The sequence below is a fragment of the Vipera ursinii genome (genome assembly GCF_947247035.1).
Source record: "Vipera ursinii genome assembly, chromosome: 1".
In the NCBI taxonomy this organism is placed as follows: domain Eukaryota; kingdom Metazoa; phylum Chordata; class Lepidosauria; order Squamata; family Viperidae; genus Vipera; species Vipera ursinii.
The window spans coordinates 84,830,840-84,853,842 of NC_139512.1; the positions used below are offsets into that span (position 1 = coordinate 84,830,840).

General features: G+C 37.1%; 2 protein-coding genes across 6 annotated transcripts in view; both read left to right on the forward strand.

Annotated features, from left to right (window-relative positions):
• SHANK2 (SH3 and multiple ankyrin repeat domains 2) overlaps window positions 1–23,003 on the forward strand; it is a 394,189-nt gene that overhangs the window by 23,259 nt on the left and 347,927 nt on the right. For all 5 annotated transcript variants that reach the window (XM_083374122.1, XM_083374125.1, XM_083374126.1 and 2 more), the window contains 4 exons: window positions 10,344–10,569; window positions 14,031–14,234; window positions 18,122–18,193; window positions 22,895–23,003. In XM_083374122.1, coding sequence (XP_083230248.1) covers window positions 10,357–10,569; window positions 14,031–14,234; window positions 18,122–18,193; window positions 22,895–23,003 — 598 coding nt within the window. In that variant the 5' untranslated portion in view covers window positions 10,344–10,356. The remainder of the gene's footprint in view (window positions 1–10,343; window positions 10,570–14,030; window positions 14,235–18,121; window positions 18,194–22,894) is intronic.
• LOC310631729 (uncharacterized protein) lies at window positions 7,158–8,792 on the forward strand. The gene is made up of 2 exons (XM_083348396.1): window positions 7,158–8,206; window positions 8,517–8,792. The coding sequence occupies exons 1-2, from the start codon at window positions 7,319–7,321 to the stop codon at window positions 8,544–8,546; spliced, it is 918 nt and encodes a 305-aa protein (XP_083204522.1). The 5' UTR covers window positions 7,158–7,318; the 3' UTR covers window positions 8,547–8,792.

Sequence of the window (23,003 nt, forward strand, 5' to 3'; positions counted from 1 at the left end):
TTGTAAATTCATTTAACAAAAATTTAAAAAATATTATTTAAAAATGCGCATATCTTATACAGCTTTCATTTTGCCTAGTACTTTTGTATAGCAGTGTGTAGCGGTCAAATTGCCGTTTGACTCCAAGTAATTGTTTGCAAAATATTACATTAGTGGGACTTGTACGTTATCCAAGTCTCACTTTGTCACCTATTTGTCTTTCTTTTGTTGTCCCAATAACACATTGACCTTTAGGTGGCTTGAAAGGACTTGGGTTTAACGTTTGTAGCTTCTACTATGGAAATAATAATAAGTTTTTCTTTTCCTTTTTTCCCTTTCCTTGCACTTTTTCCTTTTTTCTTCTTTTTTCTTTTCTTTTCTTTTTCTTTTCTTTGACTCATTGCATATAAAAATCTTAATAAATGTAAATCAATAAAAAATTAATTAAAAAATGTTTTGCTTCAGGTCATGGAGAAATACCTTTTTGCTTTATTTGCCTCAAGGAAAAAATGAACACCTGAGTTATCCTTTATAATGCCTTATGTGAAACTGCACTACTATTTGCCTACTTTGCTAAACAAACCAATATTACATAAGAACATATATTGCATACTGTATAATTAATGTATTAATTATATTACTATAATGAAGAAGAACCTACTTATATCTGACATAGAGCCATAGGTTTCTGGATGACAGAAACAGCAAGTACAAGTATAAACTCTTGTTCCTGTTTTCCTAATCACAGATAGCATTCTGACAACTGCAAACCAAAGGAGGCTTTGTTTTACAGAAGCCACAGTTCTTTATTGACATTCCTATGCTTGATTTTGTAGAACAGGCTTTTCAAGCAAATTTGCTTTTGGATGTTAGTCTCTGCTATCCAGTCACCAGTATAGTTGAGGTTTAAGCTATAAACTAATGGTGTATATACAAGCAACTCGTTTGAATTGTGTCTGGCGCTTGGTATCTACAGGGCAAATCCATACACTTTTCTTGCAACAACACAACAGTGGTTTGCCCTTGTCTTCTTCCAGAGTGTTGTTTTTTTTCCCCAGTTGGAGTCCTTGATGCCTTCTGATCTTGGTGGTTTGCTTGTTTGAGTAATATCAGTGCAATTGAATGTGGGGTTTATAGAGAGTGGCTTTTTTATATGTAATTTTTTTCATCAAGAAAGTCACTGGGTGAGAACTGGCAGTGTAGACTTTAGTGAAGCAATACAAATATATTTTATTAATCACTATACAGTCTTGCACTTATAATCAATTATGTATTAATATATGTCAAAATGATGATCAAATATATTCATTTTGAATTTCCAGTTGCATATATCCAGGGACATCTTTCACTTTTCTCTCTTATCTACTTTGAATTCACCAACCAGGAAGCAATCAGTCTGGAATTAAACTCAGAACTAATTTCTTGAGTTCTCTAAATCTGTATGGATTTATAATGCTATTGCTTTGCCATACATCCAAGATTCAGGGATAAGCTAGTTTCAACAGCCAGTTATATTTTTTTCAAATAAATACTTTTTAGATACCCTGATGACACGTCTATAACTGTACATTAAAGGAATAAACATAATTCCTGTTTGTGCAAATAACTAAGAATTACTGAAATGCTTTCTTTCTCAGATCACTTGTTTGATCCTGAGGCAAAAAGGATTGATATGGTGAGATACGAGTTTATGATATCAGAAATCATGTACTTATTCATCGAGATGCTTGAACTCCAGTGATAACTCACTGAACATTATTTACAAATTGTTTTCATGGAAAAGTATGAAAATAAAGTTTCTGACTGGTATGCCTGGAGCCTCCTTGTGCTTTTGCTTACACTATATGGTTGGTAATTGAGTTGGTTTTGAATGTGGAGGAAATTCAGGTTTTTCATGACATGAAAAGATTTGATTCCTCTATTGCACTTTGAAATGAAAAAGTCCAACAATATATGCATAATGGGGAGTAGTTGATCAAGTGCCTAGGTCAGGGGTAGGCAACCTCGGCTCTTTTATGACTCATGACTTGGCTGGCTCAGGAATTCTGGGAGTTGAAGTCCATGAGTCATAAAAGAGCCGAGGTTGCCTACCCCTGGCCTAGGTGGTCACATATATGGGTTCCAAGGTGGGGGAAGGAAGCATTTATTTAATTATTACGTTCTATATATTTCCTCTTAGGAAGTCAAGGCAGGTGATGTTGGAAATCTGCCTTCATTTTATCCTCCTAGTAACAAACCTGTGAAGCAGATTCAGCTGTGAAATATTTATTGGCCAAAATTACCCGATTAACTCTGTAGTCCAGGGAGGATGATCTTGTCTGGCATGCTTCAGGAATAAAAGGAAGGGAGGTTTATAAAGCCAAAACCCCCCAACTTTCATTAAAGGTGAGATTTGTCAGCCTGATTCCTGCATTATAACAAATGCAAGGATGATCACATTGTTTCCCTTATTTCAACATACTGTATGAACTAATTGTAGTGCTGTGTAATAATGAGCTATAGTAAGGAAATGTGTTTCATGTCATTTGCATGAATTATTTTGTTCTCAAGCTAATCAGAAATTTATCTGATTGCATTAGCATTTCTTAAAGAATCTTAATTAGTACATGCTATAATAGTATTTTCATTTGCTGATCTTGTTGACTTTCTAGCATTTTATCCTTTTTCCTTGTAGTATGCATTCACACTGCCACCTTGGCTTGTTGGAGAGAAAGGGTTTTTACCTTTTGTATCATGAACTGGAGAAGTTACACGTGTATTGCAACCTTTCTTTGTTCCTGAATGTATTTCATTTTTTTCCCTTCCTGGAGATGTTTCAGTGAATAATTTTCATGATAGAAATCCATCTCTGAGTACAGTTATTAGAACTTTTTCTCCCCATAACTTTTGACCATAAAAGCAAGTTTCCTAAATCAGTCCTGGCTTAACCATAGTTAATCAGCAGTTCCTACAACCAATAGCTCTGTGTTGTGTTAGGGCAGGGGTGTCAAACTCAATTTCATTGAGGGCCGCATCAGCATTGCGGTTGCCCTCAGGGGGCCGGGTGGGTATGGCCTGGGTAGGCTTGGCCTACTGGGTGGGTGTGGCTAGAGTGCATATGGCCTACTGGGTGGGCGTGGCCAGCTCTACATCGTTCGCATCAAGGCTGCCTATGGGGGCCTGGGCAGGAGTGGGACAGATCTGAGGGTCTCTGGCAGAAGGAGGGTCTCTGGGCCAGGGCCAAGGCAGTGGGGGCCGTTCCCTCACTGTTTCCAGGATGGCTTCGTGGGCCACATGAAACCACTTCGCGGGCCGGATCCGGCCCCCGGGCCTTGTGTTTGACATGTCTGTGTTAGGGTTTCAAAAAGTGCTTAATTTTTTTTTACTATAGCAGTGTCAGCTTAAGCCTTGATTTATGCTGGAGGCTTCCAGAAGAAAAATGCAGTTTCAGTTCATTCAGTTGAAAAGAGATGCTTATGGGAAAAGGTCCTATTTAGCCTCCTCACATTTGCTTAAGCAGAATTAAGAAGATGGAAATATTATGACAGAAGCAGCTCATGGAGTGGCACTTGAATTGAAAATTTAATGGAAAGGCTATTTAATTTTGGCAAAGTTTTACCTCTTTCCCTTTTTGGCACCTTCGAATACTTGACAACAATTCAGAGTTACTGAATGGAGCACATTCCTTTTTTGTTTATATATCAGCAGGCTGTTGCCAGTCAAGTCACATTTTGCATCTTATTATTTATTTCATTGGTTGAAAGCCTTATGAGCAGAGCAAAATTATCTTCTCAATAGTTTATTTTTTGTGGAAATGTAATGTGTGACTTGAGGAAGCATGGTCACATACAGATCTGGACGAAAGACACCTATTTCTGCATGAAAAGATACTTTCTTATATGTTTTCAGGCATTTGTCTTGTCAGCTTAAGAAATCATGTTTGGTAACAGGTTTGAGGAAGGGGATGAGTGTATTTATGTGTCTGAAGTGGCAAGCGGCATCTAATAATTAGAGCTACAACAATGTATTCTTTTCTCACTAGAAGACAGTTTGCTGGCAGCTTGCTCTCTTCTCTTGCCAAGAGCTGCAACTCACACATTGTTGGCAGATGCCACTTTCACCTGGTGAGTTGCTGCCTGCACCGCTGCCCTCTGCCTCCTCTATTCCACAGCTTCCTTCCCACCCAGGCCCACAATCTCCCTTTGGTAGATGAGCTTCCAGCATCCTGCTGGGTTTGTTGCACATGTCCCAGGACTGCGCCTGGGCCTGGATCCTGGGCCAGCAGCAGGAGGAAGAAAATGGTGAAATTAATTTGGGGGTGGTGGGGGATGGCAGCTGTAGGCAGAGTGCAGGGCAATTGAAAGGGTAGAGATAGGGAGATAAGTACATGGGGGAAGTTGATGCATACGTTGCAGCCCTAAATGTGGGCCAATTGCCAAGTGCCCAAATTTTGATCATGTGACTGTGAGGAGGTCACTGCAGTGGACATAACTTTGAGTAATGTCATTTGTTCAGTGCTGTTGTAACTTCAAGCGGTTGCTAAACAAAGTGATATTAAGCAAGGACTACTGTAAATTGTTGGTCAGCATTTTCAAGGTCTGTCTTAGTTCTAGATGTAGATAGTCATTGACAAGTTGTGACAGATCGCTCAAAAGGTATTTATGACTTGATTCCGATATTCTAATGACTGGATCTGCATGTATATGAAATTATTTTTCCCAGTACTAGAAATATATATTTTTTCCAATCACAAAAATGTGCTACAGTCAGTTAGGACAATGATACTCTACCTTTCCAGCTTTGTGGACTGGTGTGAGGAAGCGAGAGGGAATGATTACACGCAGATGCTGGGTGAGCGTGTGTGTGCACACGCTCAGGTCCATTTGCATGAGTGGTCTGTACACACACCCGCCATTTGCGCAAATGGAGCTTTGTGTGCACACTTGTCAGCTGCTCACGCGAGTGGAGCTGCACGTGTATGTGTGCTTCTCTGCTGCTTCCATGGCCGGGTCCTAAATGGGCTGTGTCCCGGAAGTGGGCTGTGACCAGCAGGTTGGGGACCCCTGAGTTAGGCAAAAGTCTTCTTCAGTTTCAGACTGCAGTGCAAGCCAGCCAGGGAGTACTAATCAATGAAAGTCACAAGCCTGTTCTGTTGTGGTTAGTGCGTATTATGGACAAAAAGAGATAGCTTGTAGATACTCAAAAAACTGATTGATTTTAAGGCTATGGCTGCTAGATGGACAACATGAAAACAGATGTTTGGTAGCCCTATTCACTGCCCTAAGTGTTGCACCCTCCTGAGAACATCCCTCTATATACCTTTACTCAGAAAGAAGACAGTGGAAAAAAATATATCTGTCGGCTTCCTTGCCTTTTCTGCAAATAACAGAATGAGTGGTATACATAGCAGGCTAATTTCCTTGTAAGAATGAAAGTATTCAATTCAGAAAGTACAGGCTGTTTATTATGTAGATTAAGGTTAAGGAGCTAAATGATAGGGGAAAGAAAAAATACCATGAATGTTGCAAGCCTTCAATCACAGCTAATCTTCAAGGCTGGAATGCATTTCCGCACATTCAAACAAGAAGGTAGGACAAAATGGGACTGAATGTACAAAGAAATAACACGAATCAATCCATGATATAAATCAAAGAAAAGGGATGCTAACTTTCAATCTCTACCTTCCATTTTATGGCTCTTTTCTCAGTTTGGTCTCTTCAGTACTCAGTGAGCCTTCATAGTATACTATCTTCAGAGCATCTTATTGTCTCCCAGATATTCTTCCAGTGCCCTTTTTTTTTCTTCTTCAACTGTCTGATGTAACATTCCATACCCACCTTTCTGTCAATATCACTGCATCGAGGAAGGGCATAATTTCATTGTCATGATTTTTGTGGTGTTCCTATCCAGGTCTTTTATTTCTTCTTAAATCCAATCCCATTCTTGCTTTGTATCTAATGACTGAAATTGCCCAGGTATTAATTGCCTTGAAGGTATTTCCATTGAGTTTGGACTTTAGGATATTCTTCACTTTCATGATGTATTTACTTCTAACCTTCTTTTTGACTACATTGGGCTTGATGTTGTCAGCTTGAAGGATGTCCAGGCATTTGTAATTATCATCTTCATCCAGACTTCTGATGTTATTTCCACATAGGGCATTATGATTCCTTCAGTTTTCATTATTTTTACCCCTGTTGACTGGTTCACTACAGTCTCTCCATTGATGGATTTGTAGGAAAGTTTCTGATTTGACTAAAATTGGAGATTCTGCCTATAGTGTGCAGTTTGAATTTTGTGTCTATTGAATTTTATATTATTTATTGCTTTATTATTTCAGTCCTTCCTTAATCTTCCTTCTTTGTAGGTGATGTCTTTTGATCAGGTATTCTTTAATCTTCTTGTTCTTCAGTTTCTTTTCTTTCATCTGTTCTAGCTTGCTTGCACCTGATCTTAGTATGCTGATCTTACTTTCCAGCCTGATCTTCCATATTGGTGATGCAATTTGACTTTTCCCCCCCTTCTTTGTTGATTTTTGCATCCTGTGTATTCAATTATAACTGCAGCTGTGTTGTACATTAGCTGGGTTGTTTCTTGCAACTTGAACTGGTGGTTATATTTGATGTTACAGTATTGGCATCTTTTAATACTTGTCCCAGCTGGTTTTTTTAACAAGCTTCAATGCAGGCAAGTTTAGTTTGTTGTTTTTGTGCTGTTCTAGATGCTCAGTTATTCTTTTCTTTCTTAGATAGATTCTAAAGAACAGTTCTTTGTTCTTTGTGAAGAGAAGGTAGAGGAGAGGGTATTTGGTTTGAGAATTAAACGATTCAATAGCTATGCTGACTTTCTTTCTTACTGCTTACTCCCACTGATTTGCCTCTATAGTCTGAATTACTTCTGTCAAGGCTTTGATTTCTTTGCCATGGGTAGACCTTTAAGCTTCTTACAATCCTGCTTCTGGAAAATACTTTATTTCACTCTAAATCTCTTGATATCAAGAAAAGTAAATTTCACTGTACACCACAGGTATAAAAAATAGTAAATAACAAAATAGTAAAATATATTTAGATCTATCTCATACTGTCTTTTAAAAATATTTCTAGTTTTTTCTTAAATTCATTATTAAATACTTTTTCCTTCCCAGTTCTGATAGATCTTACGACAGAGTTTCTCTAGAGTTCAGATGGTTTGGCATTCACTAGACCAGTGTTTTTCAACCTTTTTTGGGCAAAGGCACACTTGTTTCATGAAAAAAATCACGAGGCACTCCATTGTTTTCCGCACCGTTGGACCTCCCCACGGTCGCTACACGAACGGTCGTAAGTCGAGGATGGCCTGTGTTCTCAAGGGGTTGAACTAGATGACCTCCAAGGTCCCTTCCAACTACTTCTTCTTCTTCTTCTTCTTCTTCTTCTTCTTCTTCTTCTTCTTCTTCTTCTTCTTCTTCTTCTTCTTCTTCGCCTCTTTATTTTATTTTATTTTATTTTATTTTGGGGCTTTTGTTTGTTTTTGCTGTGAAGGAAAAGGAAAGCTTGCATTTCTTTTTAATTTATCTTTCTGTATTTTCTTTTTTCTCTTCTTTTCTGTCTTCCTTCCTTCCTTCCCTCTCTTCCCTCCCTCTCTTTTCTTTCTTTATCTTCCTTCCTTCCTTTCTCTCTCCCACTTTCTTTCCCTCCCTCTCTCAATTTCTTGCTTTCTACTTGTTGTGGAAATTGGAAGCTACTTGCATTTCTTTTTAATTTTTCTTTCTGCATTTTTCTCCTTCATTTTTTTTCTTTCTTTCTTTCTTTCTTTCTTTCTTTCTTTCTTTCTTTCTTTCTTTCTTTCTTTCTTTCTTTCCTTCATTCCTTCCTTCTTTCTTTCTTTCTTTCTTTCTTTCTTTCTTTCTTTCTTTCTTTCTTTCTTTTCTCTTTCTTTCTTTCTCTTTCTTTTCTCTTTCTTTCTATCTTCCTTCCTTTCTTTCCTGCCTTTCTCTCTCCCACTTTCTTTCCTCCCTCTCTCAATTTCTTGCTTTCTACTTGTTGTGGAAACTGGAAGCTACTTGCATTTCTTTTTAATTTTTCTTCCTGCTTTTTTTCCTTCCTTCCTTCCTCCCTTCCTCTCTCTCTCTCTTTCTTTTCTATTCTCCTTTTTTTCTTTCTCCCTCCCTTTTCCCCTTCCCCCTTTCTCCTTTTTTCCCTTCCTTTTTTCTTTCTTTCTCACCTTTACCATCAAAAGCACTTCACTCCAGAGGGGGGGGGACCCAAAGGTTTTTAATTGCTTTGGTCCAAAGGACATTTTATTATGCAACGTATCAAAAGGACAGGTTAAAAAAAAATCAGCCATGTAATTTTTCAGACGCAAGCGAAGCCTCCAAGAGCGAAGCGGTCAGATCCCTCTATTTCGGGCTGGGGCGAGGGGTCGCGGCGAGCAAAGAAAGCGGAGCCAGGCAGCCGACCAGGCGGGAGTCTCGCATCCTCAGCCGCGCGGGGAGTAAGGAGTAAGCGGCGTGTGCTGGGGAAGAAGAGCTTTTTTGAACGTTGCAGGCAACCAACCACGCGACAGCTCAGGCGAGCCAGGCTGGCCGCCCGTCTGTCCTCTTCCGATAAGCGAGCCAGTCGCCTCTCCCCAGCTTCTCTCTCTTCAGCAAGAGACCCTCCGAAGCCAGAGAAGGGGGCGGAGCTACGCTGCCGTGGAGCCCTGGTGCCTAGAGAGGTCGAGCCCACTTCTTTTCCCGGGCTTTTGCTTCCAGTGAAGTAGGGCCGTCAGCTTAGCCAAGGCTCCGGTGCCCAGCGCTCCCCGCCAGAGAGTCTTGCAGCGCTGCTCCACCCGCGGCTGTTCCTCCTCCTCCTCCTCCTCCTCCTCTCACCGCTGTCTCCTAGGTCAGTGTTTTTTCAATTTTTCCCACGGCACAGCAGGCAACATCTCACGGCACACTAGTGTGCCGCGGAACAGTGGTTGAAAAACACTGCCTTAGACCAATCATTTTCTCTTAGGAAGGAGACATTGGAAACCTACTTCTGAAATTCTTGCCAAAAAGCTACGGTATAAGGACTAGTGTCATAACAACAACTGAAATAGGCTGCTCTAAGAGATGATGACTGTTCTACTGGTAATCCATTGAGCTTTCACATGAGAACAGAAAATGCTTTTGACATTTGGTTATCTCATGTGGCTTTGGAGGATGGATGGATGGATGGATGAACAGACAGTGAGACAGCTAGAAAGATGCAAAGATAGGATAGATCCTTGAGCACCATATTGCTAATCTAATTAAATATTCTCTAAAACCTTTTGAAGTTTGTTTCACCCCTGTACTAGTGTTTATGCTTTTATTGACTTAAGGTATTATAGAAAGCTGCATTAATTCACAGTTCGATGAAGCATAAAAAAATGAAATATATCCTTGGAAATTTTTTTGGCTTAAAAGAGAAAGTCAGTGTAAACATTCATCTCTAAGATAGTATTTCAAAGCTATATTACAATATTTATCATTAAAAAGGTTTAGTACATCAAAAATAGCAGCACCTCTGAATCAAAATCACCTTCCCCAGATCTCTGTGGGAGATGCTTTCTGTATAATTTCATTTAGATAATTATTTATTGAACATGTAAACTTCTATTATGATTAGGGCTATTTATAGTATCAGCAAAATAATAACAAAAATATCTTATTGTGAATAATTTATTTTGTCTATAGTCCTAACAACTTTAATACATTTGTTTTAATTTACATTTCTGTTAGATTTTTATTAGCTCCTAATGCAAATGGCAAGGGGAATTCCAATTTCACAAGTGGAAATGTACTTGTTTAATATTGGATGTAAGTCCAGTGACAGAACTTCCTGATAAAAATCTGCTTTCCATTTACTAAGCTACTTTGACTCATAGAACCTCTATTAAGTATTAATTGCATAATCTTTACTAGTGTCAAATATTTCAATAGCTGATATGCTTTTGATTTATTTACCCTAATTAGCAACTAGGTAGAGAGAGTAGACTTTCACAAATCCTTTTTAAAGGTGAAACATTATTATATGGTATAGGCCTTATACTGTTCCTATAGTGTTTGTATTCTCTAATCATTTGTAAAGGTCAAACATAAATTTATATGGACGTCCCTGTTCTATAAATCAGGATGAAATATACATTGGAATTACTTTTGCTTCCAAAGAATGTTGAATTTTCTATTGTAGTAAGTAGCATTCCCATTTTAATCTACAGCATTACTGTATTTAATCTACTGGACTCTCTATTTTTCCAAGATTCCTCCATCCCCTCCCCCAACATTTGCAAAGTTAGTTAGAACAGACTAAAAACAATTTAAACAAATACATTCTCTTCTCTTCCTGGGTTCAGAATGTTATATATGGAACTGATTGTTGTCTTATCTTTTGCGTTTTTAGCTAAATGTAATATATGGTGAACATGCCTCGTAGTCCAACATCAAGTGAAGATGAGATGGCTCAGAGCTTTTCAGATTATTCAATGGAATCAGAATCAGACAGCTCCAAAGAAGAAACCATTTATGACACCATCAAGGCGACAGCAGAAAAGCCAAGTAGCAAAATGGAAGACGCCCAGAACAATACATTAATGTTACGGATTGTAATACCAGATCTACAGCAAACTGTAAGGATAACACCATGAAAACATCTCTTGAACAAATTAGTTCAACAGTTTTATTAGAATGTTTAACTATAATAGACTTGCTGGTATGCACCTATTTCATTTTGGAGATTGGCTGTCTTGCTATAGCTGTGGTTGGGAGAAGCTGTCAGATTAGCAGTGGAGTAGATGAGAAAACTGACCGTCTATGCTCTCACATCCTCAACTGATCGTTTATATAGTAAATTAAATAGCCAAAGTGCATTTTATTTTATCTGCATTTTGCATTCTTATTGCAGAGGTTAAGTACTAACAATTTAACTAAGACGGTGTAAGCTATTTCAAGTTCAGAATCTTCTCCCAAAAATGAGTGTTTTCTGTGTTTTCACAGATTTTGGCATACATTTAGCATTATACATTGTACATCAAATAATAATAATAATAATAATAATAATAATAATAATAATAATAATAATAATAATAATAATAATAATAATAATTTTATTTATATAAGTATTTATTTGAGTATTGCTCAATGAAGTGCACTTAATTTTTAAAAAGATAATATGTTTTCCAAGTATATTAAAATTCAGTATGCACTGAGCAATGAGCACTCTGGGAATTTAATAGCCACATAATTTTTCTGTCACAGTTGTTCTTCAAGCAAGAGAAACAATTTGCATAGTTCTTTTTTTTAAATTCTCCTTTTGAATGTTAATATATAAAATGCTCAAAATAATTTCACCCTTCTTTATTGGCATGTTCACTGATACTGGAACATCTTCCATGAATGCTAATTGACATAATTTTATCCTCCACATGGCTTGCAAACCTGTATGTTTATTTTGCATAGAAAACAAATACTTCCAATTTGTAGCTAAGAGCATTATCTTGGATAGGGCTATTTATTAAATAGCTTATCTGTCTAAAAATGAATCGGGGTCCTCTAAAATATACACCGATGAAAATAATTTTGTAATCCAATTTTTTTTAGTTGTCACTTTCCTATTACATAGAGCTCATTGAAATGATTTGAGATGGCAGGACAAACCATTCATAATCTGTTTTCTGAACCCTCTGTAGAAATTTCATGCTTTATGATATAAGATTATGTTAACAATTTTCCTTCCTTTGACAGAATTTTAGTTTGTACTTCCTATGCATCCAGTCATATATTTCTTTATTTTGATTTTAGGGATACCGCCTGGTTAGTCTTTGAAAGGTTTAATGTAGGTTTTAAAAAGGTAAAGGTTCCCCCGCACATGCGTGCTAGTTGTTTCCGACTCTAGGAGCCGGTACTCATCTCCGTTTCAAAGCCGAAGAGCCAGCGTGTCCGAGGACGTCTCCGTGGTCATGTGGCCGGCATGACTAGACGCCAAAGGCGCACGGAACGCTGTTACCTAGTGGTCCCTATTTTTCTACTTGCATTTTTATGTGCTTTCGAACTGCTAGGTTGGCAGAAGCTGGGACGAGTAACAGGCGCTCACTCTGCTACACGGCACTCGGGATTCGACCCGCCAAACTGCCGACCTTCCGATCGATAAGCTCAGCGTCCTAACCCACTTACCAAATAAATAAATGTATAATCCTCTGGATTGTATATTACATTTTTGTTAAAAAATCTAAGCCCTCAAATCTGTTGATGAATTTCTAACATAAAATCCCATGAAAAGATTTTCTCAATAATAAATCTTTACTTGACCCAGACTTTATTATTTGTTTTTATAAATCCAAGTTAACTTCTGCTTAATACTTTAGACCAGAAGTTTCCAAATGTTTTCAACTCATAGTCCCTACTGTACCTCGTAGACTTGTATTGCTGGGACACAGGAGAATAAATGGAGGCAGGTCATTACTGGTGATGTCTTGGGAGCTGGGATCCTGATTCCACAGATGTGACACACCTGTGGAAATTTTGCAGCGCATTCTCAGAAAACTGCTGCTTTAGTATTTGTGTCATTCTACCAAAACTCATGATATTATAAACGCTTGATGTACTGTATTCTGTTTATGACAGCTTTAAATGCTGTGGCTTTACAATGTTCTGAAATGATTGATTGGTGCAATGTATTAATCATCATCTCACTGATTAGTATTTGGTAAACATGACATTACTTTAGGATTTAATTTTATACACATCTGTTTATCATGGCCATAAGGCCCAAGAGGTGTGCATCTGATATATGTTTGCTTCTCTTCTGTCATGTTCTCATCATATCGTAAATAAATAATAATAATTTTAGGATTATTCACCTGTATGCTTTCTTGTCAAATCTTTATTAGTCATGTTTCAATTTTAGCTTTGTAAATAATCATTCTCTCTCCCTTCCTCCCACCGGTCCACGGTCATAGAATCTTGTAAATAGAAATTTGGGAACACTTATGCAGTTAGCCTTCCTCCCCCCTCCCCCGAACATAATATACTGTATGTGTCTGCCTGTAACTTGATGGTGTCATTTATTTTGGTTTTGGCTTGATGTATTTTGTGAAAAAATGCTTAACTTGATGCTGCCTGTTGGTTAATACTGTATGTAAGCAAGCAGTTTGCTGATGTAGGTCATTAGAATTATTTGGTAGACATATTTGCCCCAATTTAAATATGTTTAGTCAGTACCAAATTCATTTGATCTACTCTGTTTTTATATCTGATTGTTTCCCATTATACATCAAATATTGCTCAATGAGGTGTACTTAATCTTTAAAAAGAAGGTATGTTTTCTAAGCAGTATATTAAAATTCAGCATGCACTGAGCAGTAAGCACACTGGGAATGTAATAGTCACATAATTTTCCTATCATGGTTCTTCAGTCAAGAATAATAATTTACACAGCTTTTTTTTTTAAAAAATGCAGTATTCTGCTCTATTCCCTAAGCTAAATTTTAAAGGATACCTATTTAGAAATATGAACCAATTAGATTTTGGGATTAACATAAAATGGAAAAGTTTGGCTTCTTTTGGTACTGAAATCCCAAATTGTTGGATCCTCTTTGGCTTTGGATAACAGAAGTAACTTCAATCCACCATATCTTTTGTGTAGTAGCACACAAATTCATCTGGGATTTGAAGCCATTTTTCCAAGGATCCAGAATTTTATTTGACTCTGGAGTAAACCTTGATTCAAATTAACTAGGTTTATTGAACGAGGTTTACATTTTAATTTTATTTTCCCCTTCCTGATGCTATGTCCAACTGAATTCAGTTGCATTTATTTCTGTTGATATGCATAGGATTATATCAAATAAATAGCTACTCTTATAATATCTGATAAGGTTTGTGATGTATTTAAATTCAGAGTTCTTCAGCAAAGATTAATATGCCATTACACTTCTTTGTCTGTCTAATCTAGTTGAATTAATAGTATAAAGTGGAGATAAGCAAAATTAAATTTTTGTACATAATAGTATTTGCATTAAATAGTAAAATTAACTGTTTATCTGATAAAAAACGCTGATATATAGAAATTGTCATGTTGTTTTTTTTACAGAAGTGTATTCTATTTAATCCTGAGGCTTCAGTATGGGTTGCAAAACAACGAATTCTTTGTACATTGAATCAAAGTTTGAAAGATGTTCTCAATTATGGCCTATTCCAGCCAGCAAACAATGGGAGAGATGGGAAATTTTTGGACGAAGAACGTATTCTTATGGAATATCCACAAAATGTCAACAAGGGTGTTCCATCCTTAGAGGTATTTTTTAAAAAAACTTTTATTTCAAGTTTAGATACTAACGAGCAGTCATAATTTTAGCAATCTAGTCCCTATAGATAAAGAAGCAGTTTATAGTTTATAGGGTACAATGTCTTTATGAGGTGATGAAATCTAAAACTGCAGCAGCAGAGTAAAAATGACTATGAAAAAAGGCATCAAAACTGATGCTTAGGTGATGGGCAGCTACATATTTATTTATTTTTTATTTTATTTATTTTATTACATTTATATACCGCCCTTTCCCGATAAGGGCCGGGTTTAGGTGTTGGGGAACCTTGGGCAAAATATCCTGCCACTGTGGAAACTTTGCTGAAAGGGATAATAAATAAAAATAGTAAATAAGGATGAGAACAACCATTTTAATCTAACCCCAGTCCTGGGTTTCACTAACATTTCATTCCATTAAATTTCTTCTTCCTGATAAACCTCCAAAATATTTTAATTTTATTTATCATATTTGAAAACCTCCCATCTCCCTCACAGACTACAGTTAGGAAATCACTGAGATCACAGTTACATGTTTAATGCTCTTATCGCAGTTATTTTCAGTGCTGTGTGATTATTAACCCCTTGGTTCAAAGGGAATATGGGTAGTTCTCAACTTATGACCACAATTGGAACCAGGATCTTGGTCATTGAGTGAAGTGGTTGTTTTAAGGGAGATGTACCATGATTGCTTTGCTTAATTCCAGCAGTCCTGGTAGGTTGTTAAGCAGATGGAGTCCCAGATAACGAGTGAGGGGGTGCCTCACAGGGTTGGGAGCCACCCTGAAAGGTTCTACTCAGGAGCTGAAAATTATTTCTGCTGAAACTGAAGCAGAATTTTCAGCCTTTGAGCAAAGAGATACTCATGTGTGGCCTATACTGACTTCCCCCATTGCCTGAGGCCTCTGGCACTCTTTAAGTTACTGCACTTACTGTCCATTCTTTGCTTGGATTTTGGCTCTCACTTATCTCTGTGAACTGGCTGAAAGAGCTTTCTGCTGTAAAAGTTCAGCTCCCTTCTGTACACTCTTTTGGTGGGATGCAGAAATGGATCTGAAATCTTCAGGATTTCATCTCAGTTTTTGTACCCCACTGAAGAGTTCATCTCCCTTCAGAAGGCAGCTCTTTCAGCCAGTCCTCAAGGACAAGAGGCATTCCTGTTGGCAGGCAGCATCTTGCAACTTTCACTTCAGGCTTCCCCATTGACTTTCTGGTGAAGCCAGCAGAGAAGATTGCAAATGGCAATCACGTTATTGCAGGGTGCTTGGCCACGGGTTGTAAGTGCAAACTGATTGCCAAGCACCCAAATTATAATTATATGTCCACAGTGGTGGTAGTGCAACATTTTGCAATGGCTAGAAGTTCTTTATGGGCTGTAAAGCGCCCTTTCTGAGGCCATGGTAATTCTGGGCTGTTATTAAACTGTTGTAAGTCAAGTGCTACCTTTAATTAATTTTTGTAGGTAGACATAGCTATTATAAAATTTCTAAAACACTGAATTATTAAGCCCATTTATATGGTTGCTTATGAAAGAGCAAAGCATAGATAATACTTCACTGCATTATAACTATATTATAATATTCAGATTATAATTTATCTTGTACAAATGTTGTGATTTTATCCTCATCTACAAGAACACGAGAAATCTTTCTGATAATGTTACTATTGTATAATTGAATGCATTGTATTAAACAAGATACAGTAATGAGAATAGTTATTATATTTGTATAGAACTGAGATTCATCACAGTTACAGTTGGTAATATTATGTGCCTCAATTGCTTCCCATAACTAAGTGGAAATTAGAGTGACTTATAGAGAGTATGCTGGTTTTAATTTTTCTAACTTTTTAAATTCTAAATTCATGTTTTCCTGTTTGATTTGGATGTTTTGATAGACCTTGATACTTTGGCCAGATAGGTCTATTGGATTTTAGAATTATTTCTTATAGAGCTATTTGTTGTTTATCAATGCTACCTTTTCTTTATTGTAACCATAAACTGAGAGGGGAACCTCGCAATCACTATCTGAAGAGGAATGGAAGGATGAAATAAATGTTTTGCTGTATTTTATGATCATTTACTTCAACAATCTAATCTAGTTAATTTGGCTGGAGAGAACAAAAACACGTTTAGACTAAAGGGTTATCTATGTGAAATTGAATGTCTGACTCTCAAGCTCCACTTCACAATTATATTCATTTTAATAGGCATTCAGTAGGAAAGGTTTATAGACTGACTGAGAAAATTTGGGGCTGTAGTCCATTATAGCAAAAACTTATAATAGGGCTGGGGTAAATGTCTGGATAATGTTACAGAATTGTTCACTCAACTATCATCCATAATTCATTACGCTGTGCCCTTTGGAAACTATCACAAAAATTAATCTTAAAAAAGAAAGGGGGAAAAAAACACAAATTGGGTAAGGAATGGAAAGGGGCAGAACGAATTAATTTTGTATAGTGAAGAAGATCGTGTAAGCCTTACCAGGTAGGCCAGGCGGGAAACATGACCAGATAAATTAATTCTACTTTTAACGTAAAACTACATTAACAGAATCTTGCAACTACAAAAGTACAATTCTCCTGCTATCACCTTTGCACTCTAAGAATGGAGAGGAGGAGTTTCTCTTCTGAGCCTCTTGCTCCACCCTCTCTACAGCCGTGGGCAAAGTTTGCTTTTCTGCCCTTTTCCTTCAAATTTGTTTCTCCCTCTCTTATCTGACCATTTCCTAGTTAGAAACTCTTTGTCCGTCTTCCAAGGTAATTCCCGCATACCATTACAGATGATAACTGCAGCAGTTATTTCCTTACCCCCATCCTCCAGAGTTAAGTACATTTTAGAAAAAGGTGTTATGTTAAACCCTCATCAGTAAATAACTTTTTTGTTTTGGTTTTTAGTCTTTTGTTTATTTGTTTAGATAGTCGTCCTTCTCACCAAACAAGTGACTGTGAATGGCACACATTTAGTATTCTTTTTTCACAGTGTATATGTGCTGGAAACTGACTGGTTGAGCACATGAAAAACAATTGAAGATGGATTATTTAGATATTTTTTTCAGATTATTTAGATAAATTGGTAAACAGAAGGAGAGAAAATGAAGGAGTAGAAGGTGGATGAAACCTTCATATATAATTTCCTTAATTTTGATGTAATTTTGGCAGATATATTTTAAAATCCAAAAGCAAGCTGAGTCAATATGCTACATGTTATTGCCTTCCTTCCTTCCTTCCTTCCTTCCTTCCTCCCTTCCTCCCTCCCTCCCTCCCTCCCTCCCTCTCTTTCTCTTCCTCCCTCTCGGTGAGCACAAAAGTCTTCCACAAATAAATTTATAATTTGTGAAAAGATAGGAGCATTGGCAATCAGATAATCAGTAAAAATATTGTACACAATTAAACAAGGCAAAGGACCTTTGATATTAAGCCAAAAATATACTTAAGAAAGCTTAATTTTGATACAGTGAATAGATGAGTTGACAAATTGTGATTACCTGATACATTACTAATGGAAAGTGTGGGCTTAAATACTAACTCTGATCATCTCTAGACACAATCTGGTTATGATTCCAAAAATAGCCTGATGTTTTGCCTCTAATGCCCCAAAATTTAGAATGAAATAAAAAATGCAAGAAGAGAAGCTGTCTTCTTTGTAAGTATCTGTAAGCATGAAAGATGCTCATACATGGTTATATTGAACAGCTAATGCAAAGGCTAGGTTAAAAAAAAACAAATATTTTCTTAGGCATTTTATCATTCTTTTCATAAATCTTTTATAATTATTCAAATAAATGTTGAAAAACTGATTCATTTCTTGCATAATAAATTTTTCCCTGGAAATTATTTCTAAAAATATAAGTAATAATAACATATTGTTCACTTTTCAGTTTTGCTACAAGAAAAGAGTATATAGACAATTAAATCTTGATGAAAAACAAGTAGCCAAATTCCACACTAAGGTAAGTCCAAGTTCAGAGAACCTGCTCTTGTTTTCTGATCTACAATTGTAGTAAAAGACTTTTTATTTTTATTTGAACATGCTATTGATATTTTAAAAAAAATCTTTGATGCTGATGATATACTGTAGACTTCTAGTTATTTTAAAGAGAAAAGGATAAAAACAATGTAATATGTTCCAAGAATCTAGACGTTCTAACAGAACAGTGTAGACTGACTTTTTGCAGACAAAATATGGATGGAAAGTAGAATACAACTTTTTATAAATTTTCTCACTGAAACTGTGAAACATGTATTTGGGTCAATATAAAAGGGGGAAAAATGACATTGCCATAGGTGTATACTATAGGCCGCCCAACCAAGCAGAGGAAATAGATGGACTTTTTGCTAGTCAGCTAACTAAGGTATGTAGGAAGCGCATCACAATAGTAATGGGGGACTTTAATTACCCTGATATCAACTGGGAGACAAACTCTGCACCAAGTGGAAGATCAAACAGATTCCTGACAAACCTAGCAGACACCTTTCTCTCCCAAAAAGTAGAGAAGGGAACTAGGGGATTAGCCATATTGGATTTAATTTTCACTAACAGAGATGAAATGATAGAAAGTGTCGAAGCCACAGGAACCTTGGGGGGAAGTGATCATGCAATATTGGAATTCAACATTAGGGAAGCACAAGCAATAGAATACAGCCAAACTAGAGTCTTGGACTTTAAAAGAGCTAATTTCAATAAACTTAGAGAGACCTTGGGAAGAATTCCATGGATGAGAATCCTAAAGGGGAAAACAACTCAAGAAGCCTGGGAAATTTTGAAAAGTGAGATAATAAAAGGCCCAGTCTAGCACAATACCAACAAAGAAGAAAAATAACAGCTTTCAAAAGAAACCAGCATGGCTGCATAAAGAACTCTCTGATAAACTGAAAGATAAAAAGGACAAGTATAAGAAGGGGAAAGAGGGGCACATAACTAAGGCAGAATATCAGCAAACAGCCCGTGCCTGCAAAGATGAAGTGAGGAAAGCTAAGGCTCAAAATGAACTAAGGCTTGCGACCAAAGTCAAAAATAACAAAAAAGCTTCTTTCAACATATAAAAAACAAGAAAAAACTTAAGGAAATGATTGGTCCATTAGTGGGGGAAAGTGGCAAGAAGGTGACAAGCAACAGGGAGAAAGCAGAACTATTTAACTCGTTTTTTGCATCTGTCCAACCTACCAAAACCAGTGCCATAAAAAACAGAATAGAAATGCAAGTTAAGATAGGCAAGAAAATGATAAGTGAGCACCTGTCCAGTCTAGACGAGTTCAAATCACCAGGATCAGATGGATTACACCCCAAGGTTCTCAAGGAACTGGCACACGTGATCTCAGAACCACTGGAGCACTGGGGAACTACTAGAGGACTGGAAGAGAGCTGATGTAGTTCCCATATTCAAAAAAGGGAAAAAAATAGATCCAGGAAACTACAGACCGATCAGCCTGACCTCAATACCTGGGAAGATTCTGGAAAAGATAATCAAACAACAAATCAGCGAACACCTTGATGCGAACAAAGTTATCTCTAAAAGCCAACATGGGTTTGTCAAAAACAGATCATGCCAGACAAACCTTATTGCATTCTTTGACCAAGTGACAAAACTAGTGGACCAAAACTACTTGGACTTCAGTAAGGCATTTGATAAAGTAGATCACAACCTACTTCTTGATAAGATAGAAAAATGTGGGTTAGGTAGCATCACCACCAGATGGATTCGTAGCTGGCTGACAGGCCGTACTCAACGTGTGGTCCTCAATGGAACTGCATCTACATGGAAGGAGGTGTGTAGTGGGGTGCCCCACGGCTCTGTTCTGGGCCCAGTGCTCTTGAACATCTTCATCAATGATTTGGATGAGGGGATAGATGGGGAACTCATCAAATTTGCAGATGACACCAAGCTGGCAGGAATAGCCAATACTCCAGAAGATAGGCTTAAGATACAGGAGGATCTGGGCAGACTCGAACACTGGGCACTATCTAACAAAATGAAATTCAATGGTGAAAAAAGTAAGGTTCTAGATTTAGGCAGGAAAAATCAAATGCACAGGTATAGTATAGGTGGTACCTTGCTCAATAGTAGTAACTGTGAGAGGGATTTTGGAGTCCTTGTGGACAATCACTTAAATATGAGCAAGCAGTGTGCTGCAGCTGCCAAAAAAGCCAACACAGTGCTAGGCTGCATTAACAGAGGGATAGAATAAAGATTACGTGAAGTACTAATACCACTTTACAATGCCTTGGTAAGGCCACACCTGGAATACTGCATCCAGTTTTGGTCACCACGATGTAAAAAAGATGTTGAGACTCTAGAAAGTGTACAGAGAAGAGCAACGAAGATGATTGGGGGACTGGAGGCTAAAACATATAGGGAACGGTTGCTGGAATTGGGTATGTGTAGTTTAATGAAGAAAAGGGTGAGGGGTGACATGATAGCAGTGTTCCAATATCTCAGGGGCTGCCACAAAGAAGAGGGAGCCAAGCTATTCTCCAAAGCACCTGAAAGCAGGACAAGAAGCAATGGATGGAAACTAGTCAAGGAGAGAAGCAACCTAGAACTAAGGAGAAACTTCCTGACAGTTAGAACAACTAACCAGTGGAACAACCTGCCTCCAGAAGTGGTGAATGCTCCAACACTGGAAGTTTTTAAGAAGAGACTGGCCAGCCATTTGTCTGAAATGGTATAGGGTTTCCTGCCTGAGCAGGGGGTTGGACTAGATGATCTCCAAGGTCCCTTCCAACTACTACTTCTTCTTCTTCTTCTTCTTCTTCTTCTTCTTCTTCTTCTTCTTCTTCTTCTTCTTCTTCTTCTTCTTCTTCTTCTTCTTCTTATTATTATTATTATTATTATTATTATTATTATTATTATTATTATTATTAGAAATAAGTCTCATATACTCAAGTCAGCTAGAAAAGAAATTCCAACATGTCACATCTACACCTTCCCAAATGTATAATCATGTGCTATAATCCAGATTAGTAAAGTGTGTTTTCACAATAAAAGAACTGGAACATATACAAGGCCAAGCTCATAATCATCTACCACATGTAGATATATAATTTAAACTAGCACTGCCAATGTCAAGGGGCTATGGGAGCTAGTCCAAGACACACATGATGATGGGGTGATAAAACTGCCAATCAAAGGAGGGAAATGCTGTGGGAGGAGTGAACTGAGGAGAGGAGGATTTAGAAAGCAAAAAGTAGACATAGAAGCTTACTTTTGGAGATCCTTCAACCTATTAGAAAGGTATGATTATATTTAGCATCAGGGAAGGCAATTATTGACATGCTGTAAATACACTGTAATACTAAATGAACCAGTTTATAACTAAAAGCCACTGGGAGTTGGGCAGCTTATAAATTTAATTCATTAATATTGTTGTTATAACCCATTTTATATTATTCAATTGAAATGAGAGTTAGGGTTAAGGTTAGGGTTATAAAGTGACTGATCAATCCTTCATCTTTCCCCATGTTTCACCTGGTCATCTTCACATATATCTCAAAGACATAGAGAAATGAGGGTTGAAATGTTATGATGGTAGCAAGAGAAACAAATTATTTGAGGTCTTCAGAGTTAATGGGTAACATTTTAATTTTGAAAACCCAAAAGATGCACCCACAGCAAGGAGGCTCCTGGCAGGTTCTGTGCTAGTTCTTTGTTTAAAATACTGTTTTTAATCTTATAAATTGAAAATAATGTTAACAGTAGCATCTGGAACAAAGAGTAATAATGCCAGAATGGCAGTGTGCACATGGTGACATCATTGGCGCAAACACTGCTGTTACAAACTTTCATTAGGACATACGACAATGTAAATTGCAGCTTTCCTGTGGTGGTGATGTTCCTTTGCACTGAGTCATAAAAGGCAAGATGGTAGTCATAGTAGTTGATTCATGCCTCACCTCTTTCTACATTTGTGCAATGTCAGTGAACTTTCCTGCAGACATTTGTATACATGAATGTTAATCTGTGGGCATGGACTATCTCAATTAGATGCAATATTGCTGTAACAAAAAAATACCCAGAAATGATCTAGAATTTAGACAAAATATTTAGCAGAGTAACAATAAGGAATATTTATGCAAACTAGGGAAATAAAATGTTTTATAAACAACCTAATATGCATTGATTAGTTTATTATTTGCAAATTATCCTAATCTCAAATTAGGCCTCCAAGCCATGGAAATTTTACAGACTTGTGTTTTAGCAACTGCAAAAGGATCTTGCTTCTAATTCTGCAAATAGCATGTAGCCATCATGACTGATAATAATTAATCATTTTATCCCTTATAATTTGCTCAGCGTTAATTAACTCATGCATGTGAAGTAATTCTCAACTTTCCAGAATGTCCTGTAAGACCCTACCTCAAATTTACAACCTAATCACTATTGTAAAATGAAATCCGGAAAGCATTTTATGTCTATGCATTTTCAACATCTCAATAATACATATATTCAAGCGTGCATAAATTTTATGTATGAAATCTACTCCTTTACGATTTGTCCCTGAACTCATATTTCAGAGGTAAATAAGTAGTAGGTGAGAAGATATGTTGAATATGGACAGTTTTGTGAATATTTATGTATCTGAAAATCTATCATTTTTTCCTCTAAGTGAAATGCTTATCCTACAATAAATATTTTTCAAATTAATATTTTCAGGCTAATTTTCGAAAATGTATGGACCTTATTCATCACCGTTCAGTTGAAAAACTAATAAAGATGCTAGACCGAGGACTTGATCCTAACTTTCATGACTTAGAAAGTGGAG